The sequence below is a fragment of the Anser brachyrhynchus genome, assembly GCF_964034855.1.
Source record: "Anser brachyrhynchus genome assembly, chromosome: 3".
NCBI classification, from domain to species: domain Eukaryota; kingdom Metazoa; phylum Chordata; class Aves; order Anseriformes; family Anatidae; genus Anser; species Anser brachyrhynchus.
Genome location: NC_137696.1, coordinates 53271817 through 53289131, shown reverse-complemented (window position 1 = coordinate 53289131; position 17315 = coordinate 53271817). Strand labels below are relative to the sequence as shown.

At 36.8% G+C, this 17315-nt stretch overlaps 1 protein-coding gene across 1 annotated transcript in view; it reads right to left on the bottom strand.

Annotated features, from left to right (window-relative positions):
* Positions 1-17315, bottom strand: part of PRKN (parkin RBR E3 ubiquitin protein ligase) — a 621897-nt gene that overhangs the window by 376942 nt on the left and 227640 nt on the right. Inside the window, 1 exon segment of the mRNA XM_080584783.1 lies at positions 3211-3326. Within this exon segment, the coding sequence (XP_080440909.1) occupies positions 3211-3326 (116 nt within the window).

The following is a 17315-nucleotide window of genomic DNA, read 5'->3' as shown; positions in this document are numbered from 1 at the left end:
TTTTTAAAGTTGAGAGGAGAGCCCAGTAAGTTGTCAGGAAGAAACAACTTTTCTTGCAATCTATAAAGACAGATTTCTTGAAAATCCAGTATATGGGTCCTGGAAATGGCTACTGTTTATCCTGTGAAGCTCAGGTTTTAGTACAGTAATTTCACCTCTTCATTGTACTTTCACCATGTTTAGTAAAGTGTTTTGATGCTTCCTGAGCCCTACATAGTGGATAGTAGGGCATGAGTAACCCTATTCTACGCTGTCTTGACACTGGGATAAAAGGTATACTTTCACTGTGGATCTAGTTTCAGTGATGAGCCCTCAGGTTTTAGCATCAAGATGCCAATCTGGCTGTGACTAAGAGCCAAACTACCACAGTACTGCGTAGAACAGCTACTAGTCATTGCCTTTTGCCTCAGGATCAGGAATCAGTTGTTGGCCTTCTTTCATTTAGCAGTACAGAGGGATGCTAGGATTCTGCACTGCAATAAAGGAAATCACTTCTTGCCCAACGAACCATTAGAAAGGACAGGATAACTAACAGCTTTTAGATTGGTCTGCAATCTTGCTATGAAATCCTGAGTTACCAATTTGAGAGAGACTGATATTTGGAGCTAGCTCTGCAACTACACCAACAAGGATGCTTTCAAAATCATCTCTTTCCAGAAGACACACCATATGAATCGGCATAGAGTTCAAACGTACCTTGCTACTTCTTTCTTTTGACCAACTATCAGTTTACAGTTCTCCTTGGCATACGTTTTATTGTAAGCAAGGGTGCTATCTGCCCTAAGGTGTCTCACACTTGCCAGAGTGTCAAGGTACAATCGAGTTAGTCAACCACAGAAGAGAAGAGGATCTGAAACAATATTGTCTAATTCCTAGTGATTTCACATTGCGCAGTCCCACTGGCCAGTACAAAAGACTTGCTCATGGGTGGGAGTAGATTAGGAGGTGTGGAGGTGTGCAGGAGAACACAGGTCATCCTCAAAATCTTATGAAGTAAACAAGAAAAGGATGAGATATCCTCATCACGATTTCATTACATCTCTTAAAGAATTAGAGAAGAAGCCTATGCCTACAGCGCTAGGAATTGAGAAGCTGAATTCTGATTACATAAATTTATTAGTATACTTACAACAACAACAAGCTGCTGGAGGACTCTCCTGCACACTCCTTTACTCCTAGGATACCAGATTTCAGTGCCTTCTGCCAAACAATTCATTCCATGTCCCATAAGACATACTGGGATGGAAGCATGATCCCCTGAGTTTTCAGAGACTGACAAGGATAAAGCTGATCTGTAGGCTGTTTTTCGTTGTTGGTCGTGGTTGTTTGCTTTTAAAGAGATGGCAGATATGATCTCTTCCTCATGCCACAGCCTTCAGAGATCTTGTTATGATCAAGTAAAATCTGTTAGACATTCAGAAAACCAAACAGAACTTTCATTTTCTAAAAATTATCTTCATGCTCCATAGCAGAAGACAAACCTATTTATGAACAATTGTATCTGCTACTTAAAACAAGAAGATTGAAGTCACTCATAAACAGTCTTTCAAAGAACCTGTTGCTCCTACCATGGGTAGATAACTAGCAATTGTTACTGCCTTGCCAGCTGGTCAAGTATCTAAAGCCTTCCTTGTTTAGCATATAAATCAAACAAGCTTATTCATAAATAAATGCTCCCATAATGGTGTGCTGAGCTAAAAGTCTTCTGAAACTTAGGTTTCCAGAGTTAATTGATGCCTTAACTTAAATAAATGAGAATTGGCATACTTTTGTGACATAGCAATAAATAGTCCAAATAACATTTACTAGTAAAGTTTACTAGTAAAAATTTACTAGGAAGCCAATAGTTAGTCCTAGGAACAATTAAGCTAAGCACATCCAGTCCAAACTCTTTCTTTCCTTTGGGATTTTGTCACAAAACTGTGAAAGAAATTACAAATTCATGACTACAAATGAATAGTTTTGTACTGAATATATCAATTCAAGAAAATGTCAACATACTCATTTCAAATTTGATTGAAATAATTATAACCAGTTCTCAAGCCTAAGTAAACACATTTATGGCTGATATTCTACACTCTTGTTCTTTGGAAAAGGAGACGGCTGGGCTAAGAATGGAAACTGCATATTATCCTTAATTACAGAGAGGTTAATACTGCTGCATACCTAACCATTAGGACAGCTAAATAATTTTGCACGGTAGACTCTGAAACAGATGCACAACAACTCTGTAAGCCCTGCATGTGTGTGAAGTGCTGGACACCATACTCTTCTTTTCCATGCACAATTATCTTTTAATCTATAAGTAAGAAGCATGTTCTTCAACCATATACTGTCAGCAACAAATCAGATATCAATGCAGTAGCACACAAGAACAACATAATATCATACACTGTATGGGCTGCAATCAGAACAACCACCTAAAATTTCCAATAGGAAATTTACTTCCAGCAATCCAGCTTTTCCCCTCAAGATAACTCTCAACATTTTTAGACTTGCCATCTTATAGGAACTCAGACTTTTTTTTCCTAAATACTTGTATTTCGAAACACAGACGAATCAACAGAAATACTTAAAATGAATAACACGGTGTTATTGGCTTTGAGGTAGAGCCTCAAAACCTCTCCTATTCAGTAGATGAATGTGCTTCCATTAATTCTTCACAGCAATAGTAGCATTTGTCTTTGTTGGGCAACTGGTTTTTAATCCATGCATTTGCAGACAATGGTATTCTTGAATGTATGTGCCCAAATACCATACAGTAAGATGGATTACAACATTTAAAATGGCAATAAACAAGAACATGGGAACAGACGCATCATAAGTAATTTTGCTTTGATTTATAAAACAAACATGAAAAGGTTTCTTTACGCAGGAATAGTTTGTCCACCTCAAAATCGTGCTTTCATTCACTGGCTCTCAGATACAAACTAGAAGTACAGATCTATACAGCTATACCACTATCTTAAGCATTTCAGACTGTAGCATTCAGGTTTCCACCTGTATTTTAGCTGAGTTATAAAAATGTAAACTGTAATTATACCATCAAAACAAAGAATACACCTGAATTCATGGCTCATTTTCCACCATAATACTGGGGGAAAAAAGGTTTAAAAAGGAAAACCAGCAGAGGGAAAAAAGCTCTTTGAAAGTGAGAAGTACTCTGAAGCACCGAGACTGTGAATCTCTGACACTTTTCATTGTACTTACCTAATATCTGTGCATGTTATACATGTGATAGAGCGACTGTTTGTTGTAACGAGGTTCAAAGCCACAGATGTTTCACTGTCAGTTGTTGGGTGTGCTCCACATTTAAAGTAAAACTCCTGAAATATTGAAGGAGAGATAAAGAGAAGATTACATACCTGCAGCTCATGTCCTCCCTTTATCTTAGGCTAACTGACAATTGAGACAACAGACAAATCACCACTGCTAGCAGAAAGGGAGGACAATCATTAGGAAAGGTTTAGAAAGAATCACTTGCAAAAATAGCAGTCCAGGTATTTTTCTCCATGATTTTCCAGGTTAAGAAGATATCTACTTGTGCACTGATTTGACATCAGTGTGATACAGTATGTGAATTTCTGGATTTATAGAAAAAATGACTTGACCTTGACTTCATCTATGCATAATCATCAGAAGACAGAGTATTATGAACTGCAACCATACATTACCATTTCCACTATTTTTTTTGTTACATATTACCATTTTCTGACTCCTAGAACATAGATTTTTTTCCAAATTAGTGAATCCTGGCCTCGATTTTTGTGATATTGGAAATCTATACAAATATGATTTTATCAACATAACAAAAGGAAGCTCTAGTTCTCTTTGGACGCATATTACATTTATAATTATATATTACATAGCATTTGAATTAAGTTGCTTTAGTCCATAGTGCTCTATACAGCTTGTTTTAAACGTCCAAATCACTGTGTGCATCTGTAAATAAAAGCAGTCTGAAGACACGTGCATTGCAGTAGAAGCCACAGATGACAGCTTCCAGGTTTGTTTTTGTTTTTTCGTTCAAGACCTTTTTTGTTGTTGTTTGAGGTTTCTAATGTAAACATTAAGACTGGTATAAATGAAGTGTGAATTCAAAGGTATAGGTGTAAAAGCATCAGAAGAAATGATGAGAAGAAGGCATAAAAGAATGACAGGTGTTGACAGTACCAAGATCACAAGTGACTCTCTAGGCATCCACACAAAGGAAAAAAAAAATCTTTAAAAAACACAATAAACTGCAGCCAGAAAAAGAGGCATAAAGACAGTGATTCAATCAACAATCATTCAATCAACAGTGTTTCCTAATGACTCACATAGGTAGGACAGAACGAAGAAAATTACAATCAGTACAAACTTCTTCAGGGCATGAAAGTCACATCCAAAAAGGGTTAAGAACAACCCAAAAGCTATGAAAAAGACTTGCAAGCTGGTGTTTTCTAGCCCTCCCTGACACCCCAAGTTCCTAGCTAGACTATCCAGACACATATCTCAGTGTTAGTTGGTATATTAATACAAGAGAATTAGTTTGACTGAGTGGAATAAGTTTTGTTTAATATAAAATCACCTTCTCCTCCTACATAAACTTGCACTGAGGTTTGCTACAGAACTGTACAAAAATCAGTCCACAAAAAGCTCTTCCTTCCACACACTGTATCAAACCATACGTGGAATTCTTCTACATCTGGGAAGCAGAGCTGTGAATTACAGCTCTTTCTCAACGCTTTCTCAATATATCTCATTTAGATATATTGCATATTTCTACATGAGACAGACAGTACTATGCAGTAACGCCTCTAACATGAAATCTGATAACTGGGATATCAGAAGTATTAATACAGCTTTCCTCCTAGGTTAGTAAATTCTGCTTCTCAGAGAAGCCCTGATATGCAATATATTGAACACCAATAAAACACATGTAGTCCACCGTAAGTTAAGGACTCATTTCTGAAACACGTATTTGCAGCAGTTTATTAAGATAACTAAGGGTTAAGAAGATAGTTTAAAGGCAAGTCTGCTTTTAAAACCAAAAAATTGTTCACAAAGTTTTAGAAGTAATCACCTGTACATATTAACATGAACTTTTTTTTTTAAATGGTTAAGTCATCCTTCTGTTCCATAACATTGGGAACAAGTCCCAGCCAAGAAAATATGCTTCCAGTCATCCTTAAACGGTTCAGAATTTGTGCTCTCTCTCTTGCTCAGGACCACTTCAACACTGCATTTAGATACGAGAGTAACTCGAAGCACCAAGCAATCATGAATGAGTCAATGGAAGTACACATTCAACTGGAGTACATAAAACCTTATACAATCAATATAAAATCTTATACAAACTTAAACTTATTTTCAACTTTTAAAAATGTAATTTTAATTTTTGCCTCTTTTTCCTATTTTTTTAATGCATTGATAAAGATTTATTTTAATGCAGTAGAAGAATTGAAAATATCTTTTTGCTTCAGTACATCTTCCACATAGAACTAAGAGTATACTAACCACTCACTACTCCAGAACAGATAAACTATGGGCAAGGAAATACACAATGATGAGACATTTTTTGATAAAACTCCTTACCCACTATAATAAAAGTTTTTTGTGGGTCACAAGCAAAGAAGAAAAAATGAACAATAAAGAAATTAAGCTTTAAAATACTTGAAAGAGATTTAGACTTGAACTGTTTTTAGAAAAGATTTAATATTCCAAGACTTTCATGTGATAAAACAACTAAAACCACAAAAGGGGGGGGGGGGGGGGGGGGGGGGGGGGGAAGGGGGGTGGGGAGAAGTCAAGAATATGGGGCTGCTTTTCCAAGTTACTTTCTTTGTTACTCTGGGAAAGTTACTTCTCTATACTTCTGCTTATCTTCTTTAAAACTGCTTTAAGAAAATTCCTCTACTAATTACATTTATAACATGCTTTGGTTTTTCTGAATGGGGGACATAACTGAACGTGAAAACATTATTTCAAATAACAAAAGACAATATCGCCGTTCTCAGAAACTACATGTTGAAAGATTGTCTGCTTGAGTAAACTACAATTAAAAAATAGTATATTTTAATATTAACTGCATACAGAGAAGAGGGATGGGTAGAATTACAGAAAAATTCCCCAGATTACATATCAAGTATTTGTTCAGCTGAATTTTTCAAGACTAAAGAATATTAAAGTTGAGCGCAAGTCAAGACTAACAATGCAGTAAAACTAACCCATTTATGAGATGTGCACCTTTGCAAAAGCAACAAACCTCTGCAATATGCAGTTCTACAGAACTCCCCAGAGCAGCCCACTTCTGCAGGCCTGAGACATCAGTGCTGCGATGGGAGCTCTGAAATACAGCACTTTGAATCTGAGAGCACCTGACACCTCTGGCAGCATGGACTGCATTTCCACCATTTTTTGTCGTTGTTGTTTGTTTTTTAATCATTGCAATATGCATTCCAGTTGTTTGAATGATTTTAAAAGTCCTGAACTCAATTTGGTTTGCAGCTGCAATTAAAATCTTAACCAGCCTGGTTTTACACATTTTGTAAAAACACAACTCACTACTATTTATTTGTAACATAAGATGTATTTACAAAGTTACTTCTTAAGATTAACACCAAAATATCTTCCTATACTGAATTTATATGCTGCTGCATAAAACAGTATTTTCAGAATTTTAACATTTTAACCTTATAAAAACAAAGCTTATGGAATAACATAAAAGGGATAGTTAAAATTTAATGGAATCTACAACACTATCTCACCACTTCTAGAATATTTCAAAACAGGAAAAATTACCACTAATAGTAGTAAGAAATTACTAATAGTAGACATTCCTCCATTGAGCACTTTGTTCTCATTTGGTAAAAATAAAATCTAATAAATGCACTTTTGTTTTTGTTAAGTATTCACGATCTGCATTGAGTATGGATGTGAAGAAATTATGGAGAAAAATTTTCTACGTTCTGAAAGTGTGTAGTTTTATGGTCACCTTCTACCACAGAGAATACCTTTAGATCATTTTCTTGCCTAAAGGCATAGGTCCCCTGAAATTGTGAACATTCTATTTAACATTACAAATGTCACCCTTTTGGCAGTGTATCTGATAGACTGTTATTCAGAGAAAGGAGCAGGCATTGCTCTTACATACTTTGTCATATTCTTCATTCCTGTTATCGCTTATGTGTCATACAACATTGTAAAAATTGCAAGGGGGGAAGAAAAGGTTCAAAGATGCATGGTCACTGTTTGCTACTTTGCATGAAACTCATCCCTCAGAGGAAAATACTCAAATTTATCAAAAAATCTTATTTGATATTTTACAAAAAAAAGCATATCTCCCTAAATTCTGTCTTTCCAAATAAAGAAGTTAGCACACCCCTAACTTATGATTATAAGCAAACTGTCTTCTAGATGGTCAAACAATCCAGGCAAGTGACCAAAATGATGCTCAAACCACCAGTAGGAGACTGGGATCTGACAGGGAATAAATGCATCACAGGCAGCAGAAAAACAGTACCCTTTTAATGCACATTCTCTGGTCCAGTAGACTGGAGTGTCAGAAAAGGTACTGCTCTTTGCTAGCAAGTGTCAAAATATCCTGCATTTCAGCTGATGTGCAACTCACACATGGAAATACAGGTTTCTACATACATTTCTTACTGCTGTGAAAATTGCTTAAAAATTCTAAGGAAGCTCAGCCTTTGATTTTTTTTTTTTTTTTTTTTTTTTACGTTTTTTTAAAATAAGCTATTGGTCAAGATCGGTCCTTAAGCTACACACACACACACATATATATCATGCATGACCCACACATTTATTTAGAATCATTAGGCAAAACTATTTATTTATAACAAAGCTATTTATATATAATGTTATATATACATTCGAGAGAGAGAGAGAGAGAGAGAGAGAGAGAGAGAGAAGGTATAGTTTTCATTTTTCAAATTATTAGCACTTACAAGTATGGTGATACATGAAAGGAGGCTTATTCTCCAAAATAAGAGAACATTAATGTCATCCTGGCACAATCCCACAATAAAGCTTCACCATCTTTTGCAACTAAAATTTTAGGTAGCTGTTCAGTGGATCTGAGGACTAATTGGAAGAAACCCACTTCTGAATAGCCTTTGAATCAAGCAAGTTTTCTGGGAAAAACTGGGTTTGGCTCTGAGCTGGGATGTTTTAAGGTTCCCACATCCCAGAATAATTGCAGGCAGCGGCTTTCCAGGGCATGGGAATCTCTCTGTAGTGAAAAATCCAGAAAACGTCATGTTACCTAAACGTAGAAATTCTTATTAGCAAAAAAACGTGTTAGACAGGAGAGCTAAATTCCATTGGTTAACTAATGTGAGGAATGCTGTACAGCCAAGGAACAATTCTTAGAGAGAAACTGCTGAAGTCAAAGCTTGAATGAATCTTTAATAGGCTTCTGAGTGCATATGTATTGTATACATAAGACTACTCCACTTTCTTCTGAGCCAATAGTATTTTGACTAGCCCTGGTTCCTGGGAGACATTGTCATCAAAATAGTGGCCTGCATTACCAACTTCCTCATCTCCTCCATAGCTCAGCAGATAAATTCTTCCAAGAACCTCAAGTCAGGTTTTGAGCACTGCAAGCATCACCTAGTATCACGTATTTACAAATTAGAACTCTATATGGTTTGTTTTTACTAAGAAATGACTGTAAGACCTAAACAGTTGTTTAGATAAAAAAAATCATCTAAATTTTAGCAATATAGTTAGCTTTAGAATCAAAAGATGCAGAAATAAAAACACACATTCTTATAGATACCTAAATCTCAGATGAGATTTCTGTTTCTTTTATGTCCATAGTTCATCTAGAATTGCTCTTGCAACTTCTGTACCTGAGCAATTAACCTTAGGCTCTGCTACTGTCATCAGCATTTCTAAGGTAATCTTCATTCAATAACATTTATTTTTTACTTAAGATTCCAATCAAAATCAAATTTTCTCTCCATGGATTCCCTGTAATTCATCAACTTGTAGCTTGATCATGATATCAGAGATGTAAAGACTGTTCCAAACGTCTGCTAACTTCCCTACACTGGGAAACGCAACTGACCCTTGAGCATGGCTAGCTGGGTCACCTCCTAGGCAAATCAATGATCAATACAGCTTTCGTGGACTGCCTCAGTGGTTACGGTACAAGCAAGCAAACAGCTCATTTTGAGGGAAAGAATTCATGCATAGTATTAGAACAGCATTTAAGCTGTAGCATGTAACTCCTTAAGTATCATTTTAATATTAAAGATATATATAAATTAATCACTACAAAACGTAGAGAACTAATAATGAACCACAAGCATTATTCTATTAAGTAGGACAATAATCAAGGTTAAATGACACTGGGTTTGGAGGATCCTTCAGGATTTGTTTATCCTTAACAGATTTTAGGAACACAGTGATGCAAAGATTAGAGACGTTGGTAACATTAACTATTCACATTCCAATATTAATCTTTCACAAGTAGTAATATCTACATTCAGATAACATTTCTTTGCCTTAAAAAATGTTCAGTCAATTTTTCCATTTGAAAACAAAGATCATGTGAAAAACTCAATATCTGATGTCACACCTACATAATTCAGAATAGAATCAAAACAATCAGCAAGAAGGAAAGCCCAAAGCCCTTAGACTTTCAAGTCCACAGAATCTCTGCTGCAGAACATGCAGTAGGACAGAACAGCAGCTCATGGATGCTGCCAGAAGCAAGAGCTTTCAAAGAAATGCCTTTATGGGATACAAATAGAAAACATCACATAGGAGAGATGCAGCATGGTATAGTAAACCTTGCTAATATGTTGCTGATAATCAAGCTGATCTCAAATCTAAGCTAAACATCTTTTGATAAAAAGAATAACAAAGTGCTAAAATAATAAATTTCAATGCCTGTAAGAAGCATATACATGTATTTAATTTGGCAATAGACAAAAGCGGCATGAGGATCTCTCTAATATCTGCTTTCTGACCGAACTCCATTGCCCTTTTCAAAAATGCCTCTGGCTAAGACAATGACAGACCTGTTATTCATGATAAAAGCTCTTTAGGATGAGTACTCTTTGCCAGCTCCTCATTGAGTTTGTCAAAATAGACTGCTTGGCCCCAGTGAAGACATCGACTTTGACCTATATGTAGAGTAGGGGAGGAAGGGAGGTAATTTTTATTGTTATTATTACTACTTTTTTGAGACAAGTGCCAGTTCAGGCAAGAAAACTTATACTATTCTGAATTTTTACAAACTTTTTTCTGTTCAGCAAGGGCAATTGCAATTGAAACATATTTGGATGACTAAAAGATGCATTATATTTCAGGGAAAGGGGTGTCAATACATTTTCAGAATATCTCCTTTTTATTTTTAGTTAGCTTTGAGTGAAGTCATGAAAGAAAAATATTAAAAATACACAGTTCGACTTTTTCTTCAAACATACTCACCACACCTTTTATTCAGTTGAGGATATCAAGAAAAATTTGGTGCATAACAAGTATTTGAATGTAACAAGTATTTTGAGTGGGATGGGAAATGCACATGTTATTGATAATTCTTTAAAAGACCTAGCGTTTTATTTCTGATCAAGTCAATTAAAGCTAGATTTTAGACATATAAAAACGCAACTAAAAGTCTCATCATAAATGAGTTTTTGTCAGGAATTTTCAAGGGGTGACAAAAAGGCAAAAAACCTCTGTTCTCACCATTCTTCGATTCCACTTTCATACACTTTTTTTTTTTAAGCAGTCTTTATATATTTATTCCCCTTGCCACGGAAGAATATTTCTATCATTCGTTTTTTCAGAATTCACTGGACAAAGAGATACTGTTTGAAAAGATAACAACAGGACAGCTATAGCTACTATTCAGTCATTTATTCTTAACCATCTAATGTGGTATAACAGATTATTAACGATCAAGAGATCTTATTCACAATCCATTGCCAAGGTAACCATAATTTATTGCACATGATATTCAGTGATTTGTATCAACATGGTTGTTTTCGTACAATTGTGTATGCAGCTTGCACATCTATTTTCTGCATTACAAAAAAAAAGCTACTCCTTTTCAGTCAATATTTGCATTGAAAACTAAAAAGAGAAGATGGATACAATTAGGATTCAAGTAACAGGCATGATAGGCTATTAAATATGATGTTATAATGCCAAACTCTGGAAATTACACGTGCAAATACAGTTTTGTAGTCCTTGTTGTGTAGGGAAAACAACAAGGAATGCAGTACCTACCAGATATTATTCTTTCCTTATCTACTGAAGAAGACCCAGTGGAAACAAACAGCAGAATCCATCAAGCTGCTGCTGCTTGGATGATGCTATTTCAACCACCCAGAAAAGTATTTTGTGTGAAATTGACTTTACTCATTTTTAAACAACAGCATTTCTGATTTGCTTTGCTTGTCTAAAGGCAGTTACACTCTGCGTTTGCTCCTTTCCTCTGCAAGTGGTGGTTGGGACTCAAACAATTCTGTCACAACTCTGCTGCCAATTCATTAAGTCACAACATTTCCATGACAAAGACAGAGGGATCGGGGCTCTCCAGCACCATCCAGCTCTTCTCTCACTCGTTGTCTGAATAGAAACAAAGAAATGAAGGCTGCAGGGCATCACATCCATAGAATGGATTTTTGCCTGGAAAATTACCTCACAGAAGGATCTAAGGCCTAGCAGACATGTAGCCAATCACCAGAAAAGCAAAACTAACATGCCACAGATACTCTAATACCTGATACGTAAAGATGCAGTAAATTAATTGCGACAGTAACTTTTCAGCAAGAATGACGAGGCTTTCATACAAAATAAGATGAAAAATTCATGCCCTTCCTGTCCTGGAAGAGTACAAACTCTCCCGTATTCTCTTCTGTTCCTAACTATTTTCACCAAAGTCTCACTGAGAAATACAATTTCTGATCAACGCTAACTTCTTGGTTGAACTAAGACTGCAGTTTTCAGCAAGATTAAATTATTTCCCCTAGCCCCTGAAGCCCAACCATTTGGGCTTTATTGGGTTCTACTGAATTTGTTCACCAGGTTTCCAAAATAAACTGTTTTTACATGCTGAAAAGTTCCTTTAAATTACTTGAGCCACAGAGGAAGTCTTGGTTTCAGAGTAGCTACTTAGCATGTATTATAATCATCATATCCTGAACATTAGTGCTGATTTCTAGGACTTAAACTTTCCCATCAGTCTCTTTTAAAGTAGAATCCAACTGTTTAAATTTGTTATTAAGTGTTTCCTGTAGAGAATCAACCCTTTACTCTGAGCTTAATTTCCTCTGGCAATCAGATTTGAATTTTTATGTGAACGTAAGCCACAAAAAGGGCTCAAGGAACAAAAAAAAATTCAAATACTATGACATCAGCTCCTCAGACTGTGCTTCTCATGGCACAGAAAAAAGTGTTTGCAATTACAGGTTTGCAACATTTCTTTCTTTTCCAACCATGCTAACAAGCACTTGGGGTAAAGACAGCGATGAAGAATTTAGAGTGATTACAGAATAAATCTAGAGTGTATAAGAAACAAAACGCCCATGCTTGAATTTGTATCTTTCAGAAGTGACTTCACTTGCACTGTCACCCAAAGACTCTTGTCTTGAGCTTCAGAGAAGTCTGCAGAGATAACAAATTATAAATGAAAAATCATAAACAAACTGCGGTATTTCTTTAACTAGTTGATACCTTCCATGACTACTGCATATGACACAGCCAATTCCATGATCCAGTCTCTAAATATTGCTGGATCTCTGCCACAGATACATTAGATTCCCATCCCATTCCCAATTTGATACTATTACAGATACTATTACAACTGAAACTTTTAAATTTTGTCCATCCCTGGATATCTAAGAAATTGGCCAGGTTCAAAGCTTAGTAAAAAATAATACCTTTAACCCAACAGCCATCATAAGAAAAATCACTTATTTTTGCTTTTAGTTTTTTAGCCTTCGGCTAATATGACCAGTGTCTTTGAGTCTTGCATCTGTCCACCAACCGTACAGATGATCTACAAGTCTGTAACACAGCTGAAAGGCAGTACTAAGACACCTCTCCTTTAGCACTAGGGCTGCCTCAGGGGGAGCATCAGTATTTACGTGAGGACACTGGGCAGACAGAATTAGGCTGTAATGCTACCGGAGTGGCTCTTTGCCTCATTTCTGTACCTCAGCTTTGAAAAATTGGATGGTTTGTTCTGTCATCTTTCCAGTGCCTGCCATAGATCAGGATATGAATGAGTACATACCAGCCAAGAAACTGTCCACTTATATTGGGGATGGTGAGAAAAGGAAAAGAAAGGAACGAAATAGCAGAAATGTTACACTCTTCCTTTGTAAGAGATACGCTTGTCTTTTGCTCTCAGGACTCAAAATTGTACTAATGAATGTTTGGCACCTCCTGAATATTCACTGAATAGGAAATGGAAGGTTTTTTTGAATGATATGCTCCAGGAACAAACCCAATGTACTCCCATCACTAAGAAGCAGCCAGTTCACAGAGGCAGATTACAGCCAGACAAAGGAAACCTACCCTAAAATGTATGGATAGGTGACTCTCAGCTCCAAGTGTTTTGCTCCAGAAACTTTGTTCCTACCGGCCATCACTACTCCCTACGGCAGGCATAGCCTAGGGATGAAACCAAGCGGCTGAAGTAACTTCAGCCTCCGCCCTAAACATGAGCAGTTGTCACCAAATACTATTTTGGGAATCCTGCATCCCTAAAAAAGAAAACAGGAGCTTCCAAAACAGTTTCACCTAGTTCTAATGATGCAGGCCTGAGAAATTTTATTTTTTTCCCTCCAGGTGAGGTCTATGAATGGAAATCAAAGTAGTGGGCTAGAAGGAATTGTACTCCGCTCTTGATTTCAGGGAAACAAGGAAATTGCGTTCGCTGTATTAAAAAATATTACAAAAACACTTCAACCATCAATTTCTCCTTTCTATAGAGAAGACTTCAAATTTTCGGCTGTTAGGACAAAAAAATGGTATTAATGAAACAAGAACACCACGAAAAAAATAACTTTCAACTTTCTTAAAATACCAGGAGAAAAAAAAAAGCCTTAGCTGATACCAGCATGTTCCAGAAGCTAACACTTTTTAAGGGATGAAATGCAAATGTTCTTCCTGAAGAAGCCTCCTCACCCCGCCCCCCCCCCAAAAAAAAAATTATTTGCCTGTTTCTACAATTTACATGCCTCATACAAAAATGGTTTACAAAAATGGTTTTAGCTCCTTGCTTTTTGTATGATGTCTTATAAATTGTTCCTTTACAACGCAGGGCTTCACAGATTAAAGCCCTACAAAAGCTTTCCCAGAGGTTTTGGGAGGTTCCTGGAGGTTCTTGAACATTCCAGAGAGCTGCAGTAAATGAAGGAAGGAAGTGGAAGGGAGAAAAAAAATAGACAAAAAAAACCTCTTCTCCTTGGCTAATATGGCAAAACTCAGTTAGTTCTTAGCAGTAAAGAACTGAATTTGTTCCATGACATTGAATTTAATGTTTTTCATTGTTTCCTGTTATTTTTTAATTAATTCAATATATATACAGATCCTTATGCAAGATGATGTAGAAAACAAGTCACAGTGGGAAATTCATCATCTCCTCTCTAATCTTATTAGGCAAAAAAAAAAATGTTTACGCTGTACTCCTGCCTATAGTTTCTAGCATAAGGAACCTGAAAAATGTAGCAAATAAGTTAAATAAGCATTTAACACAACAAACGTATTTTATGTACATACCAGTACAGAAAAAGCCGATATTAATCAGTGGTTAACAGCACAGTATCTGATTTGAAAAGTGGTTTTTTATTATTATTATTATTTAAAACAGAAAGATGTGGACATTTTTCCTTTGAGAATTTCATACATAGTCATATTGTCTAGTGTAGATAGCTATTTGCATAGCTTTAAAATAACACTGATGGAGTCTTGATAGATTGCTTTCACTATAGTGATTTAATTCAGTTTTCCCAGCAAACCTTTAGCTATTCAGACTGCCTTCATAACAAAAACAAGCAGGAAAAAAAATAAGAATCCTAACTTAAAAATTGGCATCCAGGCACAACACGGCTATGCCCACACTAGCAAACTGCTGACTCTTAAACCTTATCCGAGAGCATTTCTAGGTGACTGAGCACAGTCGCCACACAGTTGTAGCGTTAGAAAGTCCCTGGCATGTTTTGGATGGGCCAGCAAGCACCTCGCACAGTTCAGGCACGGGCACACCCAGGCACAGCTCCCAACAGGTGGTTTGCTTCCCTCTTTTGGGGACTGAGGAAGCTTGGCGGCTACAGAGAAGCCATGCTGTGCCATTTGGCCTTAGAGCATAAGGAACTTTACCAGCAACATTTGACCTTGTGGCTCTCCTTGTAACGCTATGCATGGCATATTTTGCATCTCCCTCTACTTCTAGGAGCGCACTTTCTTCCTAAATGGTGACAATGCTCTTCTGATTTCCTGGGGTCTTCTGACCAGGCAGGTGCCTGTGGGCCTGGCCTCTTCTCTCTTCTCCACTGCAAAACACTTTCTGCTCCCTGATTTCTGCTAAGTAGATTTCTACCTAAAGTAGCTGCAAATTCATTCTGAATTCAGACAACAGAATTTGTGTAAATAGCAACTGTTTTCCTCACTAGGATCAAAATGTATGTCTGAAAGTGTGACTAAAAATGGATTTATGCAGTAAAATATTTTTTTACTAAGAGAACAAACACGGTATGAACAGTATAAAATGTTTTCTGTAAACATCACACATTGCTAAGTTCTCCATTTGACATTTCAGAAAATTATTTTGAAGATCTGTCTTACAAAGCAATTAAAACCGCCAAAGCTTTAACTTGCAAGTTACCTCAAAAGTATATTTTTGAAAAGCTATTTTAACTATCTTTATTATTAAACTATTTTACTCCAGTTGTATGCATGGAAAAGCAATAACTTAGCAGATACAGATGAGTCACGAAAATCAGTGTTTTGATATTTGCTACCAGAACCCTGACAGACAAGAAGCTGCCATGGACATCAAACAGAAACCACTGTCCAGACGCATTGTCTTCAACACAAAGGTTTGACCAGTGTGCCAGGTTCCCAGTGCTGTAAAGACAAAGGTGCTTATGGCCACAGAGTGTACTACAGTGGTGTGTCCACGTTCACAGGAAAGATGTGCTAATTCACAGTGACCAGCATGCTGGCACTGCTAGCACCAGCAGCGCTCCAGCAGAACAACTGGTGGAAATTAAAGCTGCCCCTGACTTGCATTCAAAGGTATGTGGAGACAGAGCCAAACGCAGAGATACTGATCTGTTTGGCTCAAATCCCCTGTGTAAGATATAAAGCTTGCAGAGGTAACCGAGCCAACGGAGATGAATTTGGCCTCATGCATGTTGTGTTTGCATAAACATAACAGGTCTATTATAGCATTTGTTATGACAAATCTTTTCTCAGACTCCAAAATTCTCCCATAGATGGCATAAGCAATTAAGCAACAAGTGTTTGCCAAACACTGCCATGCAGTTACCATCTCCTGTGCAGTTTTCCTATTGCTGTGCTCTCTGCACAGGCATTATCTTATTGAATAGCAGCCATATTCATTAGGAAAGGTCACACAAATTTACAAACCAACTTTCCGCCACATAGTCTACGTGTTCATGAATATGTACTGCGTACATAGGAGACCTTGTATAAATACATTGCATAAAGCAATTCCTTCAGGGTAATCATAAGTAAAATTGGGAAATATATTCGTCTGTAAAACACACGCTTCATTTAAAGGTGCAAGTCTATAACATCCTAAAAGTGCGCCCTTTAATTTCAGATGGAAATTACACCTTGGTATCTGTTGTGGCTTTGCTTTGCTTTTCCCCCTTCACACATTTACAGTTTGAACTTCTCATTTAACTACTATCACACTACGACCTGCTCTTGAGGAAATAAAAATCATCACTTCTAAAACACTACCTATGATAGCAAGCCCAGCCTTTAATAGGACAAGTAACCTTTCCAGTCACATTTTCTGGAACCATAATAGGACTTCAATCAGCAACGCCTTGGAAAATAAACACATTTATGTAGGAATTAGAAAACCTGAGTTCAACACTTTGCTGAACACAGAGTGAGCTTCTGCCCTATGAAGTATGCAACTGCATTCCTACAAACACAAAGACACACGATCCATGTTTTATCTGGCCTGTCATGCAAAATGCTGAAGTAGCACACAGGGCAGGGACCAGAACCAGGGCTCCAAAAGCTCAGCTTCGGAACGATACTTAGGATACTCAAGATCACTATCTGCAAAACAAACAAATAAGCACAGCACA